This window comes from Papio anubis, chromosome 20 (assembly GCF_008728515.1).
Source record: "Papio anubis isolate 15944 chromosome 20, Panubis1.0, whole genome shotgun sequence".
NCBI classification, from domain to species: domain Eukaryota; kingdom Metazoa; phylum Chordata; class Mammalia; order Primates; family Cercopithecidae; genus Papio; species Papio anubis.
Window position 1 is genome coordinate 35,083,384 of NC_044995.1, and position 27,214 is coordinate 35,110,597.

At 50.6% G+C, this 27,214-nt stretch overlaps 1 protein-coding gene across 10 annotated transcripts; it reads left to right on the forward strand.

Moving 5' to 3' along the window:
* Positions 1-21: 21 nt before the first annotated feature.
* HAUS8 (HAUS augmin like complex subunit 8) lies at positions 22-25,768 on the forward strand. 10 transcript variants are annotated; one of them, XM_009193800.2, is made up of 11 exons: positions 22-319; positions 2,380-2,441; positions 6,600-6,655; positions 12,971-13,052; positions 15,666-15,758; positions 16,109-16,203; positions 16,881-16,946; positions 17,053-17,211; positions 19,669-19,810; positions 22,558-22,699; positions 25,351-25,768. In XM_009193800.2, the coding sequence occupies exons 1-11, from the start codon at positions 291-293 to the stop codon at positions 25,595-25,597; spliced, it is 1,173 nt and encodes a 390-aa protein (XP_009192064.1). In that variant the 5' UTR covers positions 22-290; the 3' UTR covers positions 25,598-25,768. The 10 variants fall into 10 exon arrangements, with proteins under 10 accessions (XP_009192064.1, XP_009192068.2, XP_003915168.1 ...); XM_003915119.5 differs by having other exon boundaries at positions 78-319; positions 15,663-15,758; XM_021930851.2 differs by lacking the exon at positions 22-319 and adding an exon at positions 359-408 and having other exon boundaries at positions 15,663-15,758.
* The last annotated feature ends 1,446 nt before the right edge of the window (positions 25,769-27,214 follow it).

Consider the following 27,214-nt stretch of genomic DNA (forward strand, 5'->3'; position numbering starts at 1 on the left):
CAGCGCGCCTAGGGGGCGGGACATCACGAAAAGCCCCGCCCCTACTTTCCGACAGCTCAGGCCCCACCCACCACCACAACCCCCTACCGCCGATGGTGGGCGAGACCAAGCGCGAGGGGAAGACAGGCAGTGCACGCGTCGGGGGCCGCGCTCTCCGCATTTAGCCGGCGCTGCCCTACGCCTGGCAGCCACCCCTCCTGAGGCTCCACGAATGGTCCGACCCGCAAGCAAGTGGGCGGGTCCGGCTTTGAAAAGCCGGCGGGTCGGGCCTTGAGGTGGAAGGCGGGAAAATGGCGGATTCCTCAGGGCGCGGCGCTGGGTGAGTTGAGGCGCCCGCAGGTCTGGATTTGTAGACGCCAGAGGGCTGGAGAGGATGGGCAGCGGAGTTGGGGAGTGGGGACCCTCGGGGTGAGTTCGGGTTCGACCCCGCCAGAAACTGCGCGGGCCCCTGAACACCCCGATGGCGTGCTGCCTCTGCGCATGCTCCGGAGCGCGGACACCCGGCCGGCCCCGAGTTCCGCGTCCTCGGCTGGAACGCGGGGCGACCTCGGGCAAGCAGCCTGACCGCCCGGTGCTTCGCTTCCTCCGCTACGAAATGGGGCCGATGACGCAGCTGAATCTCGTAGGCGTCGTGTGAGGCTGAAACGCGCTTAGATCGGCGCCTGGGTCTTTACTGTGATGTCGCTCTTGGAATTACCGTTATGCGGTGAACAAGTGGTGGGCGACCAAAGTATCCCCTTTAATCCTCCCATGAGCTTTATTCTGTGCTCCCAGTTTACTGGGGAGATGATGGAGACCCAGCGAGGGGAAGTGACTTGCCTAGGGTAACACCCCATGAGCAAGAAAGAAGTTGAATAGTGACCGAGAGCTAGGCATGAGTGATCCTGAGGCTGTATTTTTCTAGTTTTGTTAATTCTACCAGTGTTGATCGTGTCAGGTGCAAACTGAAGTGAAATTGGACAGCAAGAGGAATCACTCCACCGCCCCTTGGCCGTAACCGATAGATTGACAGTAGCACTTCCCAGGTACAGGTGTACCTGAGGCTCGCACAGGTTGTAGGGACCCCCCTCAGGTCGCAGCAGGTTCAGCCAGGAGCCCATTCGGTTTGAGGCCACAGCCCTAGCTCAGTCCCCAGAGGGAATCTGTGCTCTTGTCTCTTTCTGGCTCTGAGACTGCCCCGAGGGTGACCTATGTAAGACCTGTGTGTCTTTGTTTTGCAGCGAGGAAAAAGGAGGTAAAAGCAGGTGTGAACCGTTAGGAAGCTGTCGGGTTAGGAGGAGCCTGTGGGCGACCACAACTCCTGGCACCTGGCGAACATTTACTAAGTTGCCTCTCCCCACGGTGGCCTGGAAGTGTCCCCAGCATTGCCTGGGTCTCACTTTGGGGTCCTGGGAGCCCGCTTCAGAGGAGGTGGCCGCAGGGGACCAGTGGAGCCGCCCCTGGTGATGGGAGCAGGAGTTACAGTGCCCTGGGCGTGGTCCTGCCCCTTCACTTGCCCCCCCCCACTACTTGCCCCTCCTGTGTTGCTGGTGTCTGTTCCTGGATCCCTTCTCTTCCCACTAGATCAGGCTGAAACCCCTAGTCATCCCAGACTCTCCCTCTCCTGCACCCCCACGGCTAATGAGTCAGCGATTCCTATCTCAGGGTTCCTTCTTTCCTATTACATCAGGCTTCATTCTATTTTTATTTGTATTTGTATTTATTTATTTACTGAGATGGAGTCTCACTCTGTTGCCCTGGCTGGAGTGCAATGGCGTGATCTTGGCTTACTGCAACCTCTGCCTCCCCGGTTCACGCCTTTCTCCTGTGTCAGCCTCCCGAGTAGCTGGGACTACAGGTGCATGCCACCACCCCGGCTCATTTTTGTATTTTTAGTAGAGATGGGGTTTCACCGTGTTAGCCAGGATAGTCTGGATCTCCTGACCTTGTGATCCACCCGCCTCAGCCTCCCAAAGTGAGGTAACCGCCAGGACCACTCCTAGTACCTGTCTGTCAAGATGTTGATCTTCCCTTTCTTTGAAGGAGCTCTGTGTTTTGTTCACCACTGTGTCTCTACTGGTATACAGTCGGTGCATCAATGTCTGGTGAATGAATGAACCCAGGGATAATTTGAGATCTCCTGTGATCTCTTCCACGGAGCTCTCATTACCCTCCTCTCTTCTCAGTTCAGATGTTCACCTATGCCTTCTTGCCCAGGTGACCAGGGCTGGCTACTCCTTTTGTCCTTCTTCCTGTTGAGGTGGCTCAGCCTCACTGAAATTGTCCTCAGGCAGCCCTTGGACTGGGCTATCTGAGCTTCAACTAGCAGAGGCACCTCGCCGGCTTCCCTGTGCTTCTTGGGCAGTGAGATGAACAAGACCTCTCTCTCTTCTCTTGCAGGAAGCCTGCAACCGGCCCCACCAATCCTAGCAGCGCCAAGAAGAAGGAGAAAAGAGTTCAAGGTGAGCAGTGTCAGGATCTCTTTAAGGAACATGGTTTTCTTCTTTCATTACGTGCTTTTGGAGGAAGGAAAAAACAGGCCAGAAAAGGCGACCTATGGCTTTACTTCCTTGTAGTTACACCTCTGGGGATTGTGGATTTGGCCATCCCAGCCCTGCGGCGAGGGCTGTGTCAGGAACCGTGGTGGTCATTTTGAGCAGTGGCTTCCCTTGCGGCCATGGGGGTCATGGGCTGTGTCCAGGACATGTCCCCTGGAAGCATGGGTGTGGAGACCATGGAGATCGTTCTAAAATCAAACTCTTATCTCTTTTTTGAGACAGGGTCTCGCTCTGTTGCCCAGGCTGGTCTCGAACTCATAACCTCAAGTGATCCTCCTGCCTCCGCCTCCCAAAGTGTTGGGATTACAGGCATTAACCACTGCCCCCGGCCTAAAATCAAACTCTAAATTCCCACTGCGTAAGCGTGTCAGTCTCATGAGGGGTGCCTGTACGTCTGATGTCCACCTATTGGTCTGGGGTCACCGTTAACAGCCTCTCCTACAAGCCAGGATCACACCGCTGCACTCCAGCCTGGGCGATGGAGTGAGACTCTGTCTCAAAACAAAAAAAAAAGGAAATGTGGCTGGACATGGTGGCTCACGCCTGTATCCCAGCACTTTGGGAGGCCAAGGCGGGTGGATCACGAGGTCGAGAGTTCGAGGCCAGCCTGACCAACATGGTGAAATCCCATCTCTACTAAAAATACAAAAATTAGCTGGGCATGGTGTTAGGTGCCTGTAATCCCAGCTACTCAGGAGGCTGAGGCTGGAGAATGGCTTGAGCCCGGGAAGTGGAGGTTGCTGTGAGCCACGACCACGCCACTGCACTCCAGCCTGGGTGATGAGCGAAACTCTATCTCAAAAAAAAAAGGAAATGCTCGGCTTGCATGGTAGATTCTAGAGTGCATCATTGGAGGTCAAGACAATGATACAACGAGGTATTTTCTCAGTGTGTGCAGTGTTGCAGGGCCCGATTCAGTGAGCTTAGAGCAGGATTTTATTTCCAAGTGAGGCAAGGTTTGTGTGTTTCAGCATCGCTGGGTGAGTTGTCTTTTTGTTTCCCGACCACTTATTCCCAAGTTCTAAACATCGCATGTTAATCTCACATATGACACCTGGCATATGTATGAGCTACCTCATTCTTGGACAAGAATTGTATCCTTCTTTATAACATTGCTTTTGTGGAAAATTCAGCCTGTTTGTTTATTTGTCTATTTATTTTTTTGAGATGGAGTCTCGCTCTGTCACCCAGGCTAGAGTGCAGTAGTGCAATCTTGGCTCACTGCAGCTCCTGCCTCCCAGGTTCAAGTGATTCTCTGCCTCAGCCTCCCGAATAGCTGGGATTACAGGTGCGCGCCACCACCCTGGCTCATTTTTGTGTTTTTAGTAGAGACAGGATTTCACCATGTTGGCCAGGCTGGTATCGAACTTCTGACCTCAAGTGATCCGTCCACCTCAGCCTCCCAAAGTGCTGGGATTACAGGCGTGACCCACTGTGCCTGGCCAGCCTGTTTAAAAAGTTGTGTCCTAGTCTTCTGGAAACTTGAAAGTGCTTTTCTTTCCCTACCGTCCAAGGCAGCCCAAGCCTGAGATCCTTCTTGTTGAGTAAAACTGTTTGCTGATACTACTAGAAAGACCCGAGCTGGATGGTCTCTCTGCTGGGAACTGGGGATATCCTTTCTCTCAGCTGTTCGATCATCATCCAGGGGGAGACTCTTTATGTGGCTTGGTTCTGTCCCTGGGACCCCACCTGGTCCTGGCCTCAGCCCTTAGAGACCTGTATCATGAGAATGGTCTCCCAATTGTCCATATCTGCCGGGCACCCACCTGCACCCACACTGGCTCTGCAGGCATGGCGCATTCCTGCCCTGAGGCTGCCCAGATTGACAGCCCGGCCCTTTGGCTGACTGCAGGATCCTTGTTAACTCTGAGGGCACCTCCTTTCCTCTCAAGGTAGCAGCTGCAGCCCCAGTCCCCAACAGAAGAATCAGCTGGCGCAGAGATGTGGTTGAAGTCACAATCTCACTTGACTGAACTCTCAAGCTGTGTGACATTGAGGATGTCGCTCTCCCTGGGTTTCTTCAGTACAAAGGCAAACCTCTGAGCTCTATGGCACTGATACGATGCCGAACTATTCTTTTTTGTTTTTTACGAGACAGAGTCTCACTCTGTCACCAGGCTGGAGTGCAGCGGCACAATCTCGGCTCACTGCAGCCTCCGCCTCTCGGGTTCCAGCAATTCTCCTGCCTCAGCCTCCCAAATAGCTGGGATTACAGGCATGTGCCACCACGCCTGTCTAATGTTTGTAGTTTTAGTAGAGACGGGGTTTCTCCATGTTGGCCAGGCTGGTCTCGAACTCCTGACCTCAGGTGATCCGCCTGCCTCGGCCTCCCAAAGTGCTGGGATTACAGGCGTGAGCCACTGCGCCTGGCCTAGAATCATTCATTTGACATATTCTTGAGTGCCTACCCCGTGCCAGGTGGTGGAACATAGCAGCACGCAAAGGAGACAAAAATCCCAGGCCCCTGGGGCTCTAGGGAGGAGGTGGGCATTGCATGAGAACCATAAGGAGGCTGTGGGTGCGCTAGCAGATGCTGTGACGAAATGGCAGGCAGGGGCAGGGGTGCTGTGGTCTGAACTGAGCAGAGCCTTGAGAGAGGGAGGTGCCTGCAGGGGGATACACAGCAAGGAGGTCCACGCAGCAGAGCGGCCGAATAGAGCACGTGAGAGGTGACAAAGTGATAAGGGTAGAGGCAAGTTGCTGGTGACACAGGGCTCAGAAGGTTCCTGGAGGCACTCAAGCTTCCTGAGCCCGTGGACCCAGCACGCCAGCCTGTCTCAGCCCTGAAGGGCAGCTGGAGGCTGATGGAAGGTTTCAGGAAGGAGAGGGCGAGCAATGGTTGTGCCTGGTGGCTCAGATGACCAGGACTGAGAATGGACCACTGGGCTCAGGAGCAAGGGAGGTCACAGTGGTCTTGTCCAAAGGTGTTCTGGTGCAGTGGTGTGTCTGCAAGCTGGACTGGGGGGGTGGGATTCAAGAGAAGAAGAAAGGAGAGGAAGAGGAGCTGGTGAGTAAAGAACTCTGGGGTATTTGCTGTTGAGGGGATGGGAGAAATAGGGGGAGGCCAAGAGTGCAGGTAGGAGGAAGAATGGCCGCCAGCATCTGGTGGAGAGAGGAGCTGTGGGGACTGAGGCAGGGAGGTGGGAGTTGCAGGGCGTTTCCTTGTGGAAGTGAGGGCTGGGCTTTAGCGCCCAAAATGGGGGCGCTTTACCTGGGAGCACAGAGGTCCATTCACAGGGCCAGGGGGATGCAACCCTCAGGACTGGAGGTGACTGGTTGTAGTGGCTGGAGGGTCTCCTGGGGCCACTTCTGTCTTTCCAATTAAGGAGGAAACAGGTCACCGGCTGAGACCAAGGGTTGGGCCAGGCGTAGGAGGTGGGAGGAACAGGTTTGGTGGGGGGGTCCGGGAGAGGGCTGGGGGACAGAACGGAACCAACCGGATCCAGTCCAGACTCCTGCCCCCAGAAGCTGAGGTGACAGGTGGCATTTGTTTATCCACAGTCATGCTCCCAGGAGTAGCCCTGGCAGGAGACGTGGGGTCGGGCTGCCACCAGGGATTTGGCTCTGTCTGAAGAGGGCCTGGGTGTTGGGCATGTCTCAGGACAGGGGGTCCCAAACTGAGTAAGGCACGGGGGAGTAAAAGATAGTAGCAGGAGTGAGTCCTAGACACATGCAGGCGGGGGAAGGGGCCGCTGGGGTCACATAAGCTGGGAGGAAGGAGTAAGCCACCTGGAGGCAGTCAGTGAAAGCTCTTTCTTCTTTCCCTCCCCCTTGCCTGAGTGCACTTGCAGCTTTGACCTTGGGGGGTGTTCCTTGATCTTAGCTCCTCAGGAACTCTGCGACTCCACAGATGGCTTGGGACTTGCATACAGTAGGCGTCCCATGCATGCTCGAGGCTGCTGAAGGATGTGATCAGAGGCAAGCAGGAGGAGTGATGACCTCTGTTCTGGTCACTGAGTAGGGAGGGCCCCTGGCATGTGGGTCTCTGGGGCGTGGGGTCTGGGTGTGTGGGGTCTTCGGTCCTTTGTAGTTTTGTTGTGCACCAACAGTGTGTCTCTACAGGTGGAAGAGTGATTGAGTCCCGCTATCTGCAGTATGAAAAGAAGACAACCCAAAAGGTAAGGCCGCACCCACCTTCCGTGTGCAGCAGATCTGAGCGTGGTTCTGAGTAACTGGGATTCTGAAACTAGTCATGGGAGGCAGTCACAACCTGGTCCTGAAGGAAGCATTTTGGGGTCTTCACCCAGGTGCTTTTGAGACCATCAGCCCTTCATGCTGCCAATTGTGAGTCTCTGTCATTGGCGGCTTATGGCTATAAGCATCTCTTTTACGAAGCTCTGATCTCCATTGAAACATAATATTGTTCTTACCTTTTTTTTTGTTTTGGAGACAAGGTCTCTCTCTCTGTCATCCAGGCTGGAGTGCAGTGGTGTGATCACGGCTCACTGCAGCCTCAACCTCCCAGGCTCAAGCCATCTTCTCACCTGAGCCTTCTCAGTAGCTGGGACCAAAGGCATGTGCTACCACACCAGCTAATTTTTAAACGTTTTTGTAGAGACGGGGTCTCCCTATGTTGCCCAGGCTTGTCTTGAGCTCCTGAGCTCAAGTAATCCTCCCGTCTTGGCCTCCCAAAGTGTTGGAATGACAAGCGTGAGCCCTTGCGCCCAGGCTATTCTTGCCTTTCAACCCAGTTAATTTGCTTTCTGGATTCTGAAGCTGTCTTATCGAGTGCCCAGCACACACTTCTTGGTGTCTTGCTGGTATTTAAAAAAACAGCTACTTTGGGAGGCTGAGGCAGGCGGATCACTTGAGGCTAGGAGTTCGAGACCAGCCTGGCCAACATGGTGAAACCCCGTCTCAACTGAAACTACAAAAATGAGCCAGGCGCAGTGGCGTGCGCCTGTAATCCCAGCTACTCAGGAGGCTGAGGCAGGACAATCACTTGAACCTGGGAGGCGGAGGTTGCATCGAGTTGAGAGTACACCACGGCACTCCAGCCTTGGCGACAGAGCGAGACCCTGTCCCCTGTGTTAAAAAAGAGAGTAAAAAAAAAAAAAAACAGCTACAGGTTTTTAGAGAAAAACTATGGGAAAAATGACATGCTTTGATCACTCCGAATTGGAGGAAGAGTTTAGTGAACTATCGTGTAGGCACACCATGAAATACTATGAAACCATTGAAACTAATGACATGAAAGATATTTAACCACGTGAGAACATGCTTTGTGTGAGAGTTGGTGTGAACAATCAGTAGATTATACAATTGGATATTTTCTTTCAGTGAAGTCAAGGTTGGATTCTTCCCTCTGCTTTCCAAATCTTGGTTTATGATAAAATTAAGTCAAATTCCCACTGCCTGTCTTCCACTCTGGTTGGCTGGTGGGTTCTTGACCCTGTGACTTAAGATTCGGCTTGAGAAAAGAGGATACCTTTGCACAAACATATTATTCTCAGAGCAATTTTCAACAAAGAGTCAGTCTTCGCGCTCCAAATTTTCATGTTGTCGCCAAGACTTGGTTACAGCGCCCCCGTGTGTCTGCGTGCTGTAACATTTTAGCCCTTTAGATCTTTTCTGTTTTTTCCTTCCATTTTTAAAATCAAGATATCATTTACATGGAGTCAGCGTCTCTTTTTTCAGCATAGGGTCCTGCCCCTTTTGACAGACATAGACGGTCATGGAACCGCCTCTGTAATCAAGCTACAGAATGAGTCATCCCTAAATTCCCTTGTGCTCTGATAGGACCAGCCCCTCTCCCACCCCCAGGCAACCACAGACTGGCTTTCTGAATCTGCAGTTTTGCTTTTTTTAGAAGGTCATATCTGTGGCATCACAGTTTGCAGCCCTTGCCTCTGACTCCTGACACTTAGCAGAGTGCCTTTCAAGTTCCTCTGTTGTTGCATGTATTGCAGGTAGGTTCTTCCTTCTTTTTTTTTTTGTTTTTGTTTGTTTGTTTTTTGAGATGGAGTCTCGCTCTGTCACCCAGGCTGGAGTGCCGTGGTGCGATCTCGTCTCACTGCAACCTCTGCCTTCTAGATTCAAGCCATTCTCCTGCCTCAGCCTCGGGAGTAGCTGATATTACAGGTGTGTGCCACCCCACCTGGCTAATTTTTGTATTTTTAGTAGAGACAGGGTTTTGGCATGTTGGCCAGGCTGGTCTCGAACTCCTGGCCTCAAGTGATCCACCTGCCTCAGCCTCCCAAAATGCTGGGGTTCCAGGCATGAGCTGCCATGCCCGGCCTGGTTCCTTCTTATGGCCGAATAGTATTCCATCAAGTGGATGGACCACAGTGTGTTCATCTGTTCATTGATTGACAGGCAGTCACTTGATTTCCTGTCTTGGTGATTATGAATAAAGCCTCCGTAAACATTCTTGTGTGGTTTTTTGTGTAGACGTGTTTTTATTTCTCCCAAGAGGAGGATTGCTGGCTCATAGAAAAACTCAGACTGTGTTTCCTGCTCTCCCACTCAACAGCAGTCAACACAGGACTTCTGTGACCGATGTGAGGGAGGGTTCCCCACCAGCAAGCAGCAGCCACCAGCTGGGTGTCTTCCAATTCAATTCTGACATACTCTACCTGGAAATAGCATCAGAACCTATAGGGTGAGGGCTCAGTCCCCAAGACTGCCCCTCTTCTGCCACTAGAACTTCTGACCAAGTTCAAGTTGGGATTCCCATGATCCGCCTTTTTGGGTTCAGTTAATTTGCAGGAGTGACTCACAGAACTCAAGGAAACTCTTAGGCTTACCAGTTTATTATAAAGGATATTACAAAAGATACAGATGGATCCGAGTGTGGTGGCTCATGCCTGAAGTCCCAGCAATTTGAGAGGTCGAAATGGGAGGATTATTTGAGGCCAGGAGTTCCAGACTAGCATGGGCGAGACCCTGTCTCTGAAAATTTTTTTTTTTTCAATAGCCAAGTAAGTGGCTGGGCATGGTGACTTAGGCTTGGAATCCCAGCACTTTGGGAGGTCAAGGTGGGAAGATTGCTTGAGCCTAAGAGTTTGAGGCCAGCCTGGGCAACATAGCAAGACTCTATCTCTACAAAAAAATAAAAATAGCTAGGTGTAGTGGTGCGTGCTTATAGTCCCAGCTAGTCGGGAGGCTGAGGCAGGAAGATTGTTTGAGCCCAGGAGGTTAAGTCTGCAGTGAGCCACTGCACTCCATCTTGAGTGACAGTGACATCCTGTCTCTCTCTCTCTTTTTTTTTTTTTTTTTAAATAGATAAGAGATGTGTAGGGTGAGATATGGGGGAAGGCGCACAGAGCTTCCATGGCCTGTTCAGTCATACTACCCTTTAGGAATCTCCACGTGTTCAGCTATCTGATCTGAAATCTCTCCAAGCTCTGTCCTTTTGTGTGTTTTTTTTTGTTTTTTGTTTTTTGAGATGGAGTCTCACTCTGTTGCCCAGGCTGGAATGCAGTGGTGCGATCTTGGCTTACTGCAACCTCCGCCTCCCGGGTTCAAGCCATTTTGCCTCAGCCTCCCAAGTAGCTGGGATTACGGGCGCACACCACCATGCCCAGCTAATTTTGTATTTTTAGTAGAGACGAGGTTTCTCCATGTTGGTCAGGCTGGTCTTGAACTCCTGACCTCGTGATCCACCCACCTCGGCCTCCCAAAGTGCTGGGATTACAGGCACGTGCCACCATGCCCAGCTCCTTTTGGGTTTTTATGGAGTCTTCATGACTTAGGCATGATTGAAGCATGGACAGCCCTGTGGAAATATGATTGGTCAAAAAGGATATGCGCTAAACCCAGCAAGGCCTATCTGTTCAGATTCGTCTTGGCCTCTGTTGCATTTTTTCCTCTGGGGTATGAGGCAGGACCCTCTCTGGCAGATGAAAGGAGTGTGGGAGGTCAGAGAGGTCCTGCTTACTGTAACAAGGGCTTATAGGAGTTACAAGCCATGAATTGTACATGAAAACATCTATCTCTATATAATGGTAACAAGAAACTACCTGTTATCCACAGTGGCTGCACCATCTTTATGTTCCCACTAGGCACATAGATGAAGAGTACAAGTTGTTACTTTCACATTCTAGCCAGTCTTGTGGGTGTGAAGTGATACTTCATTGTGGCTTTCATTTGTGTTTTCATAATAGCTGATGATATTGAGCATCTTTTCATGTGCTTATTTGCCATTCCTGTATCTTTGCTGATGTGTCTGTTGAGATCTTTTGTCCGGTTTTAAGTTGGGTTGTTTTCTTATTATTGAATTTTGAGGGTGCTTTCTATATTCTGGATACCAGCTCTTTGTGGTGCTTTGCAAATATTTCTTCTAGTCTGGCTTGTCTTTTCATGCTGTTAAGTGTTTTAATTTAAGAGGCAGAAGTTGTCGATTTCGATGAAGCCCAGTTGATCACTTTCCCCATTTGTGGATTGTGCTTTTGGAGTCTTATCCAAGATATCTCCACCTAATCCAAGATCACAGATTTTCTCCTGTTTTCTTGTAGGAGTTTTGTAGTTTAGGTTTTACTTTTAAGTGTGTGAGTTAGTTTTTGTGTATGGTGTGATGTTTAAATCAAAGTTCATTTTTTCATGTGTGGGTGTTCAGTTGTTTCTATCCCATTTATTGAAATGATTTTCCTTTTTCCCATTGTAGTCTCTCATCATCTGTGTCAAATACCAGTTGACCATATATATGTGGGCATCATGTCTGGGCTCTGTTCTTTTCTGTTGTTGTATGTATGCATCCTTATGCTAGTTTCACACTACTGAGGTTAGTGTAGCATTGCACTAAGTCGTGAGATCAGGTAATGTGAGACCTCCCACTATGCTTTTCCAAGACTGTTTAGTCTCTTCTGGTTCCTTTGGCTTTCCGTAGAGATTTTAGAATTGTCATTTTCTAGAAAAATATCTGCTGGATTTTGATTATATTGAATCCATAAATCAGGGAGAATGCCTTCTTAATAACATGGAGTCTTTCAATCCATGAACATGGTATGCTTCTCCATTTATATTCAGATCTTCCTGGATTTCTTTCAACTTTGTTTTGTAGCTTCCAGATTATAATTGGGTTTATAACTAAGCATTTGGTGTTTAGTGCCATTGTATATGGTACTCTCTTTTAATTTCAATCTCCAAACTTGTTCATTGCTACTTCATTGCTAGAGATGTGAACTTTTACATAGTGACCCTGCGTCCTACACCCTTGCTGTATTAGAGTTCTCCAGAGAAACAGAACCAATCAGAGATGCTTATAAAAGGATATGAGTATATAAAAGGGGGATTGGCTTTTTTTTTTTTTTTTTACGCGGGATTGGCTCATGTGATTATGGAGGCTGAGAAATCCCAGGATCTGCTTTCTGCAAGCTGGAGAGCCAGGAAGGTTGGTGGTTTAGTTCAGTGTGAGTCTGAAGGCCTGAGACCAGGGGAGCCAAAGGTGTAAGTCCCAGTTTGAGGGCAGGAGGAGATGGGGTAAGATGTCTCAGCTCAACCAGGCAAGCAGGAAGCAAAAGGCATGAATTTCTCCTCCTTCCACTGTTGTGTTGTATTCAGGCCCTCAAGGGATTGCATGGTGCCCATACACACTGGGGAGGGCAGTTTATTGCATCCACCAATTCAAATGCTGATCTCATTAGCAAACACAGACACACCCAAAAATGTCCAGTCTGGGGCACCTCATATCCAGTCAAGTTGACACACAAAATTGAAAGAAAACTCTTGTGAAACTTACTTACTAATTTTAGTAGCAGTTTTGAAGATGTTTGGGGATTTTCTACATGAAAAATTACGTCTGTAAAAACAGAGTTTTACTTTTCCTTTCCAACCTGTTTGCCTTTTACTTCTTATCTGAGGACCTCCACTGTGATACTGAATGAGAATGGTGTCTGTGCATTGTCGTGTCCGTGCTCTGGTCTCGCTCTGTCTCCCAGGCTGGGGTGCAGTGGTGCGATCATGGCTCACTGCAGCCTCAAACCCCTGGGCCTGAGCGATCCTCCCAACTCAGCCTCCTGAGTAGCTGGGACCCTGGCCGTGGCCACTGCACCTGCCCCTTGCTTTTTATAAGGTTTTTGTTTTGCTTTTGGTTATTAGAAGGGCAGTGTTCCTTGTGTTACTTAAAAAAAATTTTTTGACAATATATGTGTAAAAACTTTCTGATGTTTCCTGATGACCAAAGTTATATGTTCTCTCTAGCAAACTAGCAAATACTGAAATGTGTCTAGAAAAAAGTCAGTCATCTGTAATCTGCCATGTCAAGAATCACCAGCAAACATTTTGGTAGTTTCCTGTGTTCTCTGCAAGTGAGCGTCTACATTTTGACAAAAGTTGTTTGTCCTGTATATATGAGGTAAAATTTCAAACCTCTTTAAATGTCTCCCCTGCTTCAAAGTAAGAGCAGTTACAAAACACGGTGCAGACCACATCAGGGCCCCTTGTTGTGAAGGGAGGATGTCTTGTCCTCTGAGTGTCATGTGTTCCCGTAACAGGCTCCTGCAGGAGATGGGTCACAGACCCGAGGGAAGATGTCTGAAGGTGGAAGGAAATCCAGCCTGCTCCAGAAAAGCAAAGGTGCGAAGCAGCCCTGGTCCTCGGGCAGTGATGAGCGCGGCAGTACATTTTGTCTCCATGGGTGCTAAGTTAAAGTTCCCTCTTTCCTTTCTGGCAAAGGTCAGAAGCAGTGAGCAACGGGTTGGCGCTTAAGGACAGACTGGGGGGATGTGGGGAGGTGAGCGGGGATGCGGAGAAAGGGGGAGATCACTTCTTCCCTGTGTGGCCCCAGAGAAAAGCCACACTGCCATCATGGTACTGCTTTGTGACATCAGTTGCTTGTCTACGTGACTGTTTTCCTTCTGGTGCTCTGAGAGCAAGACTCTTAGAGAGGCTGTGAGGACTCATCCTGAGGTCGGGAGTTCGAGACCAACCTGACCAACGTAGTGAAACCCCATTTCTACTAAAAATACAAGCATTAACTGGGCATGGTGGCACACGCCTGTAATCCCAGCTGCTTGGGGTGAGGGTGCGGGACTGAGGCAGGCGAATCACTTGAACCTGGGAGGTGGAGGTTGCAGTGAGCCGAGATTGCGCCCTTGCATTCCAGCCTGGGCAGCCAAGCGAGACTCTGTCTCAACAACAACAAAAAGACTCAACTCTGCTGTTTGTAACATTAAAAACAGCCCCAGTCCAGACACAGAGGAACAAGTATAGCTGTGTGCTAATAAAACTATTTACAAGCAAAGGAAGCAGGCTGGATTTGGCCTGTGGGCTACAGTTTGCCACTCCTGGTGTAGATGTTTGTGAGAATTCGCACTACGCCCTTCCCAGGCGTGGTTGAGAAGCAGCCACACTAGAGCCAGCCTGCTAGTCTTCCCCCGTCTAACTGGGTCGAAGGCCATGCATGAAGCTGGGAATGCTGGTGTGGTCAGGGGACCAGAGACTGGGCCTGCCACACCTTAAAACCAGTTCTCACTCAAGGGTGATTCTGACCCCCAGGGGACTCTGGCAGTGTCTGGAGATGTGTTTGGTTGTCATACCTGGGGGAAGGGGTTTTACTAGCATCTGGTGGGTGGAGGCCAGGGAGGCCACTCAGTGTCCTGCAATGCACAGGACACCCCCACCACAGCAAGGAAGGATCCAGCCCCACGTGCTCGCAATGCCATGGCTAAGAAACCTTAATTTAAACCTCACTATAATGATTTCAAAGGACTGCTTGTTTGAGTTCCATTGTATGGCTTTGTAGAAAATTAATTTTCTTAGTTCAAATGCTATACGTGCTGGTGATAAAATATTCCAGGGCAAAAGCAATAGCAATAAAAAGTTACCACCTCTAGCTGGGTGTGGTGGCTCACGCCCATAATCCCAGCCAGCACTTTAGGAGGATGAGGTGGGTAGATCCCTTGAGCTCAGGAGTTCAAGACCAACCTGGGCAACATGGTGAAACCTTATCTCTACTAAAAATACAAAAAAATAAATTATGTGGGCGTCGTGGCACTGGCCTGTATTCTCAGTTACTCAGGAGGCTTAAGTGGGAGGATTGCTTGAGCCCGGGAGGCAGAGGTTTCAGTAAACCTAGATTGTGCCACTGTACTCCAGCCTGGGTGACAGAGCAAGACCCTGTCTCAAAAAAAAAAAAAAAAATTTCCGCCTCCTCACCCCAGGCTCCCAGTCTGTGCCCTGAGGGCATGTGCTCTCAATAGATTTTTGCTGATCTTTCCAAATTAAGAATTTCAACACAAATGGTGGTTTTGTTGTATCCTACAGTTGCGGTGACCTTCCTTTTTTCATTTCCAGGTCATTCGTTTCCTCAGCTGCATAGTTGTTCATTGAATAGTCTCATGCTTAGTTCCTAACACAACAATGTATCGTACATGCCATCTGTTGGCGTTTGCAGCACTCCCGGGCTCTTGTATAATGGTAGCATGCTGTATGCCAGTGCCCATCTTAGACAGCATAAGGCTTAATTTTACAGTTTAGAATATAAGTTAAAAGACGAAGGGACCTCCCAGGGAAGACGAACAGTCCAGAAGCTGCAGAAAAAAGATGGAAAGATTACTTGGCTGAGTGTGGTGGCTCATGCCTGTAATCCCAACACCTTGGGAGGCTGAGGTGGGTGGATCACCTGAGGTCAGGAGTTCGAGACTAGCCTGGCCAACATGGTGAAACCTCGTCTCTACTAAAAATACAAAAATTAGCCGAGCGTGGTGGCGGGTGCCTGTAATCCCAGCTACTTGGGAGGCTGAGGCAGGAGAATCGCTTGAACCCGGGAGGCGGAGGTTGCAGTGAGCTGAGATCACGCCATCGCACTCCAGCCTGGGTGACAAGAGTGAAACTCCATCTCAAAACAAAAAAGATGGGAAGAGAGTAGAGGGTAGAATGGGAGTATGGCATCGTATCCCACCCTTAGCATCCTGGAAACTAGCAGAAAGGCTTATTTGCGTCTCTTTGGTTATGCAGGATGTCTCTCTCTTCTAGTGGTACTTTAAAAATAGAGTCAAGGTGATGGCTGGGAATTTCCACAGGTTTTTTTGTTTTGTTTTGTTTTGTTTTTTTAGCCTTTCCACCTTGGACGAAATTGGGTTTTTAGAAGCAAGTGGTATTGTTCAAAAACACGGCCTCGTTTCCTGGCTTCAATGGAGAGTGTCTCTTGACTGTGCTGACTTTTGGGGATTCTTTTCTTAACAGCAGATAGCAGTGGGGTCGGAAAGGGTGACCTGCAGTCCACGTTGCTGGAAGGGCATGGCACGGCTCCACCTGACCTGGATCTCTCTGCCATTAATGGTAAATCATTTGTTTCGCCCCTTCTGTCACTCGCTGGGGGTTGCAGTAGGTCTCAGTGGGCTTCCAAAGTACAGTTGCCCCTTGGCCTATGTTGGGGTTACATCCAACAAACCCATTGTAAGTTGAAAACATTGTACATCAAAAATATACTTAATACCTTGGTAAAGGATATTAAACTTGCCTTTTGCCCCTTGCAAAGTTGAACAACTTTAAGCTGGACTGTTATAAGTCCATATACTCCTCAATTTATGATGGGGTTACATCCCGATAAACCCATCATTTAAAAAAATGGCAACCAGGGACCGTCTAGATACGCTACTCACCATTAAAAATGCTGTGCTTTATCTTAGACAAAAGCATCATCAGAAAGACGCCACAGTTAGCAAAAACAATAGCAAAGAAACCCGAGTCGACATCGTTTTCTGCCCCTCGGAAAAAGAGCCCAGTGAGTGTTTGAAACAAGAGGGCAGCCACAGACGGGCTGCATAGATCTGATTTAGATTCCACTCCGAACCAGCTGCCGAGTGCCCACAGATCCAAGAACAGATAAGACACCCATGCCCTTTAGGACAAAAATCAAGACCACAAATGTTCTTAGATCGTTTGTAGAGTGTACATTTCCCCAAGTACACATTCAGTAGTGGATACCAGTGTGGAACCATGTAAAAAATGAGACAGGGGACTTCTCTGTGCTCACGCTGTGCTAGGAAAGGCACAGTGCCAGGCCCTGTCCCTTGGTGGGAGGACGGCTAGGCTGTGGTCTCACTGGGGTGAGGACTAGATTGGTGGGTGGGGGACCAGCAGGTGGGGAGACTGCATTCTGGTCCTGGTGCACCACCAAATTGGTGGGTATTCTCAGCTTGTCCTTGACTACCCAGCTGCTGCTGTCTCTTCACCTGCCACAGGCCAGGGGAAGGAAGGTTGTGGACCTCCCTCTCTCATCTCAGAGCACCGGAGAAAACCAAAGAAAATAGAAGCAATAGACCCAGCATAGTAGAGAACTACCAAATATCAAACTGAATGCAGAAAATCCACACAAGCCAGAGTTCTGCCCCTGCTGGGAAAAGAGCTGGATTTATACCACTTCATCAGGAATTGAGAGGGTCTTTTTCTTTTCTGAAGGATTTATCTGAAGCGATGGAAATGATGGAGTCTCAGACACTACTGCTGACGCTACTCTCCGTAAAGGTGAAAACAGTTCCTCGTTCACGTACGCCATGGATGGAAGGGTGGCCTCCATTCGCCATGGGGAGGGAGGCCCCACCCGCCTGAGCTTTTCTTTCACATTTAACAGATGGAGAACAATCTTGCTGAGTTTGAAAGAAGGGCAGAAAAGAATTTATTAATAATGTGTAAGGAGAAGGAGAAGCTACAGAAAAAGGCCCATGAGCTGAAGCGCAGGCTTCTCCTCTCTCAGAGGAAGCGGGAGCTGGCAGATGTCCTGGATGCCCAGGTCAGTTGTAAGTGACACTCTGTGACCAGTGAGTGTTCCCTGTGAATCTGTCCCATCTCCACTGTTTCGGGTAGCATTCGTACTAGGGTGTCATTGCTCGCTGGCTTCTCACTCTGTGTTAGGCTTTTAATGCCAGCCACACTTGCTGTGGTCCTGGTGTTGGTCTGTGATGACACTTTTAGAGGATGTGAAGTGTGAAAATACAAAGTGAAGTGTGAACCAGTAAGGGAGGCGCGCACCTTCTACGCCCTTGTGCAGAGACTTCCTGAGCGCCCGGTGATCATGGGCAGCAACAGGACGATGCACTGTGGGACTCCCCTGGAGGGTCAGGGTGCTGGTGGGAGGCACACCACTCCTAGTACTGTGTGGTCAGCGGTGTCCGTGTGGGAGAAGGACAGGAACGAACCCCTGGAACGCAGAAAGGGCTGGTAGGCAGGGGCGGGCCCCCCACCCACTGGGTGAGTTTCCTGTGGTTGCCGGAACAGAGTCCCACAACCTGGGTGGGCAAAACAACGGGAATTCATTGTCTTACGGTTCCGGAAGCTGGAAGACGGAGATTGGGGTGTTGGTGGTTGGCTGTGTCTGAGGGCTGCGAGGGAGAATCTCTCCTGGCCCTGTCTTTGGCCTATGAATGGTTGTCTTCTCTGTCTGTTCACATGTCCTTCCCCCTGTGTCTGTCTGTGTCCCCCTTTCCCCACAAGACACCAGTTGCGTTGGATTAGCACCCCCCAAAAAACCCCCCGATCACCTCATGGTAACTTAATGACCTTAATCAAGTCCCTATTTTCAAATAAGGGCACATTCCAAGGTACTAGAGGTTGGAACGTCTGGTATGAATTTGGGGAGATACAGCTCAACCCCTAACATCCAAAATTTTCGTGTGAGCACCTCTGCAGCTAGACTCTGGACTGAGTACAGGGTCCCTGGACTGAGTACAGGGTCTCTGACCTTAGGGAGCTTAAAATGGAAGAAAAAGAGACAAACCCAGTTGACCCTCAAACAACAAACATGAATTTGAGTGTGAGGTTCTCCTTACATGCAGATTTTTTTCAATAAATATATTGGAAAAAGTTTTAGAGATTTGTGACAATTTGAAGAAACTCAGCTGAACCTCATAGCCTAGAAATACTAAAAAAATTAAGAAAAAGTTAGGCACGTCATGAATGCATACATACTTGTCCCAGCATGGGCAACATAGTGACATCCAATCTCTGCAAAAAAAATTTTTTTTTTTTTTGAGAGGGAGTCTTGCTCTGTCACCCAGGCTGTAGTGCAGTGGTGTGATCTCAGTTTACTGTAACCTCCGCCTCCCAGGTTCAAGTGACTCTCATACCTGAGCTTCCTGAGTAGCTGGGACTACAGGCATGCACCACCACGCCCAGCTAAATTTTGTATTTTTAGTACAGACAGGGTTTTGCCATGTTGGCCAGGCTGGTCTCGAACTCCTGACCTCAAGTGATCCGCCCTCCTCAGCCTCTGAAAGTGCTGGGATTATAGGTGTGAGCCACCGCGTCTGGCCAATCTCTATAAAAATTAAAAATTAGCCAAGTGTGGTGGCATATGCCTATAGTCCCAGTTACTTGGGAAACTGAGGCAAGAGGTTTGCTTGACCCTGGGAGGTGGAGGCTGCAGTGAGCTGTGATCACTCCACAGCACTCCAGCCTGGGCAACACAGTAAGATCTGTCTGTAAAAAAAATATTTGTGCAGTGGCTCACGCCTGTAATTCCAGCACTTTGGGAGGCTGAGGCACAAGAATCGCTGGAACCCGGGAGGCGGAGGTCGCAGTGAGCCGAGATTGTGCCACTGTACTCCAGCCTGGGAGATAGAGCAAGACTACGTCTCAAAATGTGTGTGTGTGTGTGTGTGTGTGTGGTGTGTGTATGGTGTGTGTGTGGTGTGTGTGTGGTGTGTGTGTGGTGTGTGTGTATAGATGCTAATCTATTTACATGTTTATTGGATGTTTGTTAATCAGTAAGGTTTCAGTCAACAGTTGCTATCAGTAAATTCAGGGGAAGTCAAAAGTTATATACGGATTTTTGACTGCACAGGAGTTGATGCCCCAAACTCCCATGTTGCTCAAGGGTCAACTGTGTATCACTTCAAACCCCCATGAAGACCCAGACAGCATGTTTGGGATGGGAGTGGGCCGTGCCGGAAGTGGCCTTGTGGAAGGCAGACGTTTAGGCGCAGTGCTCTAAAGCAGGTGGGCCCAGCTTAGGGCCTAAGCCTAGAACCACTGGAAAGCAGACGTGCGTTCTCAGTAAGGGGCCTGGGCCGCCGTACCATCCACTTGGCTGTCTTGGGGAGAGCTCACCACACCCTTGGAGACTTCCTGAGCTCTGAGCCCCTCGAGGGTCGTGAAGAACAGTGAGTGCTGTATCTTAACCCTGCACAATCCGTTAAGCTTCCAGAGAGGGGACTCCAGGGTCTCCCCCCATTATCCCTTCTGCTTACAGATCGACATGCTCAGCCCCTTCGAGGCAGTGGCCACACGCTTCAAGGAGCAATACAGGACGTTCGCCACGGCCCTGGATACCACCAGGCACGAGCTGCCCGTGAGGTCCATCTACCTGGAGGGAGACGGGCAGCAGCTTTTAGGTAGGAAACGGGACATCCCAGCGCGTGTGCAGCAGGCGGGGCGAGGAGTGTGTGTGGGTGCTTCCCGTGGGCCCGACGTCATCGCCACAAGTGTCCTCTTCCCCATCTAAGGCAGAGGATGGGGAGGGCTGGTCAGGCTGTGCTTCCTCCAGGGTCTCGCCCTGAGTAAGTAACCACACTGGGATTTGAACCTTGGGCAGTGGGATTCACAGCGATCTGTCCTGCCGAAAGGCATTTTGCAGGGACGACCTGTAGTGTCCTGAGTCCTGTGCCCAACAAATGTGCCTTCGTGGTCGCGAGGTGACAAGACCACCAGCCGCACCCCGACTTTCCCTCAGCAGAGCAGTGAGGTCCCTTTCAGGCATAGGATTCCCACCTAATCTCTAACTTGAAAACTTTGGCAAGTGTGAAAAAACTGCCACGCTGCATCTTAAATTCTCTTCAGAACAGGTATCTTCCCAAAGACAGCGTCTCGCTCTGTCGCCCAGGCTGGAGTGCAGTGGCACAATCTCAGCTCACCGCAACCTCTGCTTCCTGGGTTTAAGTGATCTGCCACCTCAGTCTTCTAAGTAGCTAGGAGTACATGTGTGCACCACCAAACCTGGCTAATTTTTTTTTTTTTTTTTTTCTGTAGAGACGGGATTTCACTATGTTGCCAAGGCCGGACTTGAACTCGAGTTCAAGCAGTCCTCCCACCTTGGCCTCCCAAAGTGCTAGGATTATAGGCTTGAGTCTCCATGGCCTGCCATTGTTCTTTTTTTTTTTGGAGGTGGAATCTTCTTGCGTAGTCGCCCAGGCTGGAGTGCGGTAGTGCAATCATAGCTCACTGCAGCCTCGAACCTCTCAGGCTCTGCTCAGATCCTCCCACCTCAGCTTCCTGAGTAGTAGCCTCCCTAGTGCTTCAGGCATCCACCACTGCACCTGGCTAATTTTTCTTTTTGAAACGGAGTTTTGCTCTTGTTGCTCAGGCTGGAGTGCAATGGCGCAATCCTGGCTCTCTGCAACCTCCGCCTCCCGGATTCAAGCGATTCTCCTGCCTCAGCCTCCTGAGTAGCTGGGATTACAGGCACGTGCCACCATGCTCGGCTAATTTTCTATTTTTGGTAGAGACGAGGTTTCTCCATGTTGGTCAGGCTGATCTTAAACTCCTGACCTCAGGTGATCCGCCTGCCATGGCCTCCCAAAGTGCTGGGATTACAGGCATGAGTCGCTGTGCCTGGCGCACCTGGCTAATGATTGTTTATCTTTTTGTAGAGATGAGGTCTGGCTATGTTGCCCAGGCTGATCTAGAACTGCTGGACTCAAGTGATCTCCCACCTTGGCCTCCCAAAGCACTGGGTTCCTGAATAGGCGTAAGCCCCCGGCCCGTCCAGGTTTCTGATTTTATAACTGCGGTCACCTCCACATCTGTAACTCTCAGAAAACGCTCAGTCTCTTAGGTAGTTGCTGGGAACTGGCCTAGGGACCGTGTTGAGTTTTCTGGGGCTGCCATACCAAGTGACTACAGAATGGGTGGTTTGAAACAACAGAGAGATTCCCTCCCAGTTCCGGGAGTCTTGATTTCAGCCAGAAGTCTGAAATCAAGGCATTGATGAGATTGGCTCCCTCCAGGGGCTGTCGGGTGAGCCCATCCTGTGTCTCCCGCACCTGCTGGTGGCTGCTGTCATCCCTTGGCGTTCCTTGGCTCTGGCTGCGTCCCTCCATTCTCTGCCCGTCTTCACGTGGCCTCCTCCCTGGCTGTCTTGTTATTGAAATTTCCTGCATCAGGCTCAGCATGGTGGCGCACGCCTGTTATCCTAGCACTTTGGGAGGCTGAGGCAGGGGATCACGAGGTCAGGAGTTCAGGACCATCCTGGCCAAGATGGTGAAAGCCCGTCTCTACTAAAAATCCGAAAAAAATTATCCAGTTGTGGTGGCAGGTGCCTGTAATCCCAGCGACTCGGGAGGCTGAGGCAGGAGAATCACTTGAACCCGGGAGGTGGAGGTTGCAGTGAGCCGAGATTGCGCCACTGTACTCCAGCCTGAGCAACAGAGCCGACTCTCTCAAAAACAACAAAAAAAGAAATTTCCCGCATCTGATGAGGACACCAGTCACTGGATTAGGCCCACCCATCTTAACTCCACCCCATCCACAAAGATCCTGTTACCGGTTAAGGTCACTCACTGGGAGTGGAGAGTTGGAGTGAAATGTACGTATTGGGGAGGGCATAATTCGGTCCATAGCTGGAGGGAGAAGAGGCTGGCTGATACGGCGCTTAAAAGGCTCCCAAAATGTGACTCTCATGTACGACTGGCCTTGATGTGACGTGTGTCGGGGAAGGGGGCGTGTTGTCCTAGTGCAGGTGACACAGGTCCCGCAGTTGCAGGCATCCCTCTGCTCAGTGGCGCAGGGAACAAGGACTGTTTTTCAGTTGCTCGTGGTCTGGCTGGGAGGCCTCAGGCATTCTCCCTGGCATAGCACAGCCTTTTTCACATTTGCATTGGTTTCTGTTGAGGATCCCAGAGTGACATTTCAGTTCTATTCCAATGTCCTCCTGGGTGGTGGACGTGCCTGTCCCACAATCTCAGAGCACGGGACGGAGAAGGCACGAATGTCTTCCCTGGCTTCCGCTTCTTCCCTGTGCGCTCTCCACGGTTCCAGCATGATAGCCGAGCATCGGGAGAGAAGCCTGTCGGCCACTCCACTCCTGCGTGTCTTGCGTGGGGCACCTTGCCATCCATCGCCCACCATGCCTCTTCCCCTCCAGATGCCCTGCAGCGTGAACTGGTGACCACTCAGCACCTCCTGGCCGCACTTGACGTTGGCGATTCGGAAGAAAATGTGCAAGTGCTGGACTTACTGAGCGAACTCAAGGACGTGACGGAGAAAAAGGACCTCGAGCTCCGAAGGTACCTCGGAAAATGCTTTGAGAAAGAGGTGGCACCCTGTTTGCTCAGGGCTTTGGTGGCTGCCCTGTTGGGGTGGTGCCGAGTTCCTCTTGGAGTTCAGAGGAGGTTCAGCCCCCTGAGCGAGCTGCTCTTTTCCCAGACATTGCACAATATGAGAATGGCCAGCAGGTGTCAATGTCATCCATATTGTGGATAACAAAATCTCCAAGAGCACCTGCTCCTTGCCTCCCTGTCAGCTTTTTTTTTAAAAGACAGGTTCTCACTCTGTAGCCCAGGCTGGAGTGCAGCGGGTAGATCTCAGCCTCTCGCTGCAGCCCCTCTTGCACTTGGGCTCAAGTGATCCTCCCGCCCCAGCCTCTTCGGTAGCTGGCACTGCAGGTGTGTCCCACCATGCCCGGCTAATTTCCCTTTTCTAGCCCACTTCTCAGTTGTTTTTGAGTGAATGGGGATTCTAGGTGAAGTGAGGATCAAATATGCTGTAAGATGGGTCCTAGATTCACAGAGTGTAAGACTCAAGCAGAGCAGCGGGGAGAGAAGAGCAAATGAGCTCATTGCCCACTTGGAAACATCCATGGAAGGGCCGTGCGCACTGACTCATGCCTGTCATCCCAGCACTTTGGGAGGCCAAGGCGGGAGGATCACTTGAGGCCAAGAGTTCAAGACCAGCCTGGGCAACATGGTGAGACCTTGTCTCTATTATTTATTTATTTATTTATTTTGAGGCAGAGTTGCCCAGGCTGGAGTGCAGTGTCATGATTTTGGCTCACTGCAACCTCCACCTCCCAGGTTCAAGCACTTCTTCTGCCTCAGCCTCCCAAGTAACTGGGATTACAGGTGCCCGCCACCACGCCTGGCTAAGTTTGTGTTTTTAGTAGAGACAGGGTTTCACCATGTAGGTCAGGCTGGTCTCGAACTCCTGACCTCAAGTGATTTGTCCACCTCGGCCCCTCAAAGTGCTGGGATTACAGGCATGAGCCACCACGCCAGACCACTCTGTTTAAAAAATACAAACATTAGGCACAGTGGTGCATGCCTGTGGTCCCAGCTGCTCAGGAAGAATCAGAGGTGGGAGAATCATCTGGGCCTGGGGAGGTCAAGGCTGTAATGAGCTGTGGTCATGCCACTGCACTACAGCCTGAGCAATAGAGTAAGACCCTGTCTCAGAAAAAAAAAAAATCCATGGAAGTTCTCAAGCAGCTGGCGGAGAAAGGGTGTCACCTGTCATTCACATCCTCAAAGTAACCCAGCAGCACAGGCGCCCTCACATCAGCCGTGTTGGTGTTTTCAACACCTTCCGGGGTAAGGTCCCAGGAGAATGTTTTTTGAACTTCTGATTGATAGAAATGGCCCAGATCTTAAAGGACTGTGCAGTGGCTTTCACAGAGCACATATCCTTGTGGGTCCAGACCCCCAAAACCCATCAAGACCCCCCCTTTTTTTTTTTTAACCTCCCCCAGGAGATTTCTAACCACGCGCTTTTCTCCACCTCTTCCAGAAGACTATCTTTTCTCTTTTTTACAATGCTAAATTTTTTTCCGAGTGCTTAAAATATTGGAAAAGGACTTATGCAAAACAACTGCCAGCCACTGTGGCATTTCTTTCTCCTGTGGGTGGCCACGGATCAATTCAGGAGACATCAAAGGGTTATAAAGCCACAGTCCCATTCCCGGGATGACTCATTCACCCATGAACGGCAGAACCCTGATTGACCCAGTCGCCTCTTAAAGGGCCCACCTCTCGCTGCTGCCACATTGGGGATTATTATTATTATTGAGATAGGGTTTCATTTTCATTGCTTAAGCTGGAGTGCAGTGGCGTGATCTCGGCTCACTGCAACCTCTGCTTCCGAGGCTCAAGCGATCGTCCCACCCCAGCCTCCCAAGTAGCTGGGACTACAGGTGTGCACCACTGCACCTGGCTAATTTTTTTTTGAGACAGAGTCTCACTCTGTTGTCCAGGCTGGAGTGCCAGTGGCGCGATCTTCGGCCCACTCCAACCTCCGTCTCCTGGGTTCAAGCGATTCTCCTGCCTCAGCTTCCCCAATAGCTGGGATTACAGGTGCGTTCCACCACGCCTGGCTAATTTTTATATTTTTAGTAGAGATGGTTTCACCATGTTGGCCAGGCTGGTCTTGAACTCCTGACCTCAGGTGATCCACCCGCCTTAGACTCCCAAAGTGCCGGGATTACAGACGTCAGCCACTGCACCCAGCTTTTTAAATTTTTTTTGTACAGACGTGGTTTTACCATGTTGCCCAGGCTGGTCTCGAACTCCTGGCCTCAAGCTATCTGCCTGCCTCGGCCTCCCAAAATTCTGTGATTACAGCACTTTAATCCCACCTCGCCCGGCCAGGGGATTAATTTTTTAATGGGAGTTTGGGTGGGGACAGAGACTCCCGCCACAGCAGCAGCACAGCACGGAGCTCCGTGAACATTTCTTGGATGAATGAGTCTCTGCTTTTGTGCCTGGTGCTGTTCTTTGGGGGGTTTCCCTGATTGCGTCTTTTCAGACAGATCTTGTTTGCTGCTCCTTTCCCACTGAGCATGTGGGCTGTGTGAAAATCTGCCTCCCCGCATGGCAGCGCCTCGTTCACCACACGCGTGCGCTTCACCTCAGAGGGTGAAAGCCGTTCTTTCTCCCGTCCTCAACAGGAGCTTCAGCCAAGTGCTGGAACTCTCTGCAGAGGTGAGCAAAGAGGCAGCCTTGGCAAACCAGGAAGTCTGGGAAGAGACCCAGGGCATGGCGCCCCCCAGCCAGTGGTATTTCAATCAAGATGGTGCCTGCAGAGAATCTCGGGGAGCACCCAAGAACACGCCCCTGTCTGAGGACGACAACCTGGGTGCCTCATCAGCCCCCACTCAGGCCACGTTCATCAGCCCAAAGGAAGACTTTTCTTGAAGCAGCCAGGGCGAAGTCCCGCCCTCTGTCTCTCGTTCAGGGAGGGACTTGTGGTGACTCGTGGTTACATTCAGGACACTTGAGCACTTTATACACTACCGTAGCACTGTAGCTATTTTTATGTGATAATCTTGTTTGATACTTAAACAGTAAACCTGTTTTGCAGTTGAAGCCTCCGTTTTCTATGAAGGGGGCCAGTTGGAAGGCCTGTGTTGTCTCGAGTTCTTCTGGATGACTGGTCCTGAAATTCAGGGCCTCCACGACATGCCCAGTATCCCACCGTCAAGATTATTTCATGTCCTTCAGTCACAAGGGTGCTTTTGGGACAGCAAGTTAGGAATTGGCCCTCGAGTGGACATGCTTTGTTTTTATTTATTTATTTATTTAGGGAAATGCAATTCTTTATTAGAACTCAAGTTTGCGTTTGTAAACATTCAACAGAAGGGGTAAAACAAAAACAATCCACATCATCCTTCCCCCGGCCCCAGCTTCTGCAGCTGAAGCAGGGAGCTTCCACTTTAACAACCCCGACTGGCTCTGGCTCCAGGGCCTGACATGCCTTCATAATCGGGTCATGGTCCCAGACAGCCTCGAGAAACTGCTGGGTCCCTGCCTTGCTGGCAGCTTCGGGAGGTCGCTGGGTCCCCATCTCGCTGGCAGCCTCAAGAGACTGCAGGTTCTGGCTTCCCACACCTCCACCAGGGAACCCTGGGGCCCGGCCTCCAGGACCTCCACCAGGGAACCCTGGGGCCCGGCCTCCAGGACCTCCACCGAACGCTGAGGTCCGGCCTCCAGGACCTCTACCGAACGCTGGGGCCCGGCCTCCCACACCTCGACTAGAGTGGACATGTTTGAGTTCCAGGTCTCAGTAGTTGCCACCGGGAGATGCTCAGGCTGTTGCCATAAACCCCATCTGTGCTCCACTGGGGCTTTGGCCCAGAAAATTTTCCTCTAACTCTCCAGCTTCCACCCCACACAGTGTGGGCTTTGGGAACTTACTGATCCCCATGTCACATTTCCGATTCATATTGCTGGAAGTGTGGGTTTTGCTGCCTGGTTTGTCTTTGGTTTTTAGACAGGGCTTGCTCTGTCTTCCGGGCTGGAGTGCGGTGATGCAATCACGGCTTACTGCAGCCTCGACCTCCTGAGCGCAAGTGATCCTCCCACCTCAGCCTCCTCAGTAGCTGAGACCACAGGCATGCACCACCACACTTGGCTGAATATTTTTTTGGTGTGGCAGGTATGTCTTGCTCTTGCTGTGTTGCCCAGGCTAGTCTTGAATTCCTGGGCTCAAGTGATCCTCTGACCTCAGGTCCCCAAAGTGCTAGGATTACAGGCATGAGCCATTGGGCCTGGCCCCAGTTTTCATCCAAACTTCGACCCCAATCCCATTGTCATAGTCCATCCAGGCTACTATAACAAAATACCATAGATGGGGTGGCTTAGAAACGAGAAGTTGATTTCTCTCTTCCGGAGGCTGGAAGTCGGAGTTCAAGGTGCTGGTAGAACTGGGGTTTGGTGAGACCCTGAATCCTGATTGGCCAGTTTCTCGCTGTGTCCTCCTCACATGGTGGGAGGGTCAAAGGAGCTCCTGTGTGGGGGCTTTTTTTGGTGTTT

Coding starts and splice junctions, on each gene's coding strand:
- HAUS8 (XM_021930851.2), top strand. CDS start 374: ATGGGCAGCGGAGTTGGGGAGTGGGGACCCTCGGG. Junction 409..2,379: donor GGGGAGTGGGGACCCTCGGG/GTGAGTTCGGGT, acceptor CTTCTCTTGCAG/GAAGCCTGCAACCGGCCCCA. Junction 17,212..19,668: donor CAGATGTCCTGGATGCCCAG/GTCAGTTGTAAG, acceptor TTCTGCTTACAG/ATCGACATGCTCAGCCCCTT.